Source organism: Tripterygium wilfordii, chromosome 1 (assembly GCF_013401445.1).
Source record: "Tripterygium wilfordii isolate XIE 37 chromosome 1, ASM1340144v1, whole genome shotgun sequence".
NCBI classification, from domain to species: Eukaryota; Viridiplantae; Streptophyta; class Magnoliopsida; order Celastrales; family Celastraceae; genus Tripterygium; species Tripterygium wilfordii.
Window position 1 is genome coordinate 2,681,236 of NC_052232.1, and position 1,849 is coordinate 2,683,084.

Below are 1,849 nucleotides of genomic sequence, written 5' to 3' on the forward strand. Positions count from 1 at the left end.
TAGGATCTCATAATACATAATATAATACGATTCAAATTTTTATAATCTTCATAAAAATCAATAATTTATGTCCTAATAGTATTTATATAAATATGTTTAAAGGTAGATTCAGACATGGGGAAATTTTATCTACACATGACTGATCTACTATATTTACACAACTTTTTGAACATGATGATAAGTTTACATCAAAAAAATATAAGTCTACACACAAAAATGTAGTGAAAAGACCACTTTATCCTTGATGTGTGAGATTATAAATTCTATTATTAAGTTTACACACACTTTGTCTCTTTAACCCCAAATTCATCCTCACACTCTCCTACATCAGACGATTGCTGCAATCGATTCTCCACACCAGATTCGAAGTTCATTTCCTACCTAGAAGAAGCAGGTGAAACGGACAACATTATAGCGACTAGCAATGGCATTGCAAATGTTTTAGAGATAAACATAGACAACAGATTGAGCTTCTTATTGTACCTGGCCGTCCGCATCGATGACTAAGACATGGTACTGGCCTCCACTATTCTCCACAATGTCAATGGCAGCCTCAACTATCGGTGCATACAACGTCAGCCCTGAAAGTAATAACATAATTAATCAATGGGAGCCAAACTGTGTTGCAAATTTGCTTGATCAGATGACACATTGGATGGAAATCAGACCTGCAAGTCTCAAGTTTGGGACTATACTTTTGTAGCAGGACAAAACTTCTTCAAAACCATGACGAGATGAATGATCACCGTGAAAGCTAAAAACTTCTTGATCATGAGTAGTGGCTATAATGAACAAAAAAAAAATCCAATCAATGATTCTTTATCAGAAAAGATGGAATGAAAAGACCGTAGGATTATTCATTATAAACTTGAGAGAGGAGCAGACTAATTAATTTACCGACGTTGCCAAATCCAAAGTAAGGGATCAAGTTGTCTTCATCAAAAGGAGCCAGAGCCTTTCTAATGATTGAGATTGCTTTCTTGTATGGATTAGGCGTATCGCCAATGGCGTGCAAGCCCAACCGATTTTTCCCTCAAAAATCGACATATTTAGCCGATATAATGACAAAAAAGGCACATTATGACGTTTTTTATCCCATAAAACAGCACACTCTGTCTTTTCTTGACTCACAAACGGTAAGATATGTCGTTTATAAAACAAAAGAACGGCACGATGTTATGAATCGTACAAAAAAGTAAAATAAACCTTAAAATACTTATATCTTCACTATGATCATTCTTTTCATTGTCGACAATATTGTTTTCGAGATGTTGTAGCTGATATTTATTCGTATAATCCTTATGTAACTCGTCATCTTCCATCTTCTACAATTTCTCAATGAAATTAATATTGCTCTGCAATGTTTCTTGACGTGAAAACTAAATTTTTTTTTGGAGAATTCTGGTGTAAACTTAGTAGTCTCTAATTAAATAAGTAAAAATTATTTATTTTAAAATTTTAGTTTAAGGGCTAATATATCATTGTATAAAAGGATATTTACGTAAAGTACAAAAAAATTAAAAAGTGGTATAAAGATAGTAGATTAGTGGTGTGTAGATAAAATTTTCCTAAGACATGTTTGAACAAATCTTTCAAAACGTTCACTTTCACTGAAACGAACCGAAGACCAAGTCTAACAATAAATTTAGCTAATTCACGTTTATTTTTTTTATATGATCATAATTTAACGATGCTAGACTCCTATCGTGAAAGAGTGGGTTGTCTTAAATTGATCCCGTATGTTTAGGTACATATTTATGTGCATGTCTAGCTAAGTGACCGATACCCCCACCGTTGGGACAACTATATTTTTGTTTGCACACGGCCTTTTTTTTGTTCTATCGTCTCA

At 33.3% G+C, this 1,849-nt stretch overlaps 1 protein-coding gene across 1 annotated transcript; it reads right to left on the reverse strand.

Moving 5' to 3' along the window:
- Positions 1-275: 275 nt before the first annotated feature.
- On the reverse strand, positions 276-1,322 carry LOC119995252 (E3 ubiquitin-protein ligase RGLG4-like). The gene is made up of 5 exons (XM_038841702.1): positions 1,217-1,322; positions 898-1,032; positions 669-782; positions 484-581; positions 276-377 (listed from the first exon to the last, which is right to left on the reverse strand). Exons 1-5 carry the CDS (start codon positions 1,320-1,322, stop codon positions 276-278), a joined length of 555 nt encoding a protein of 184 aa, XP_038697630.1.
- Positions 1,323-1,849: the final 527 nt, after the last annotated feature.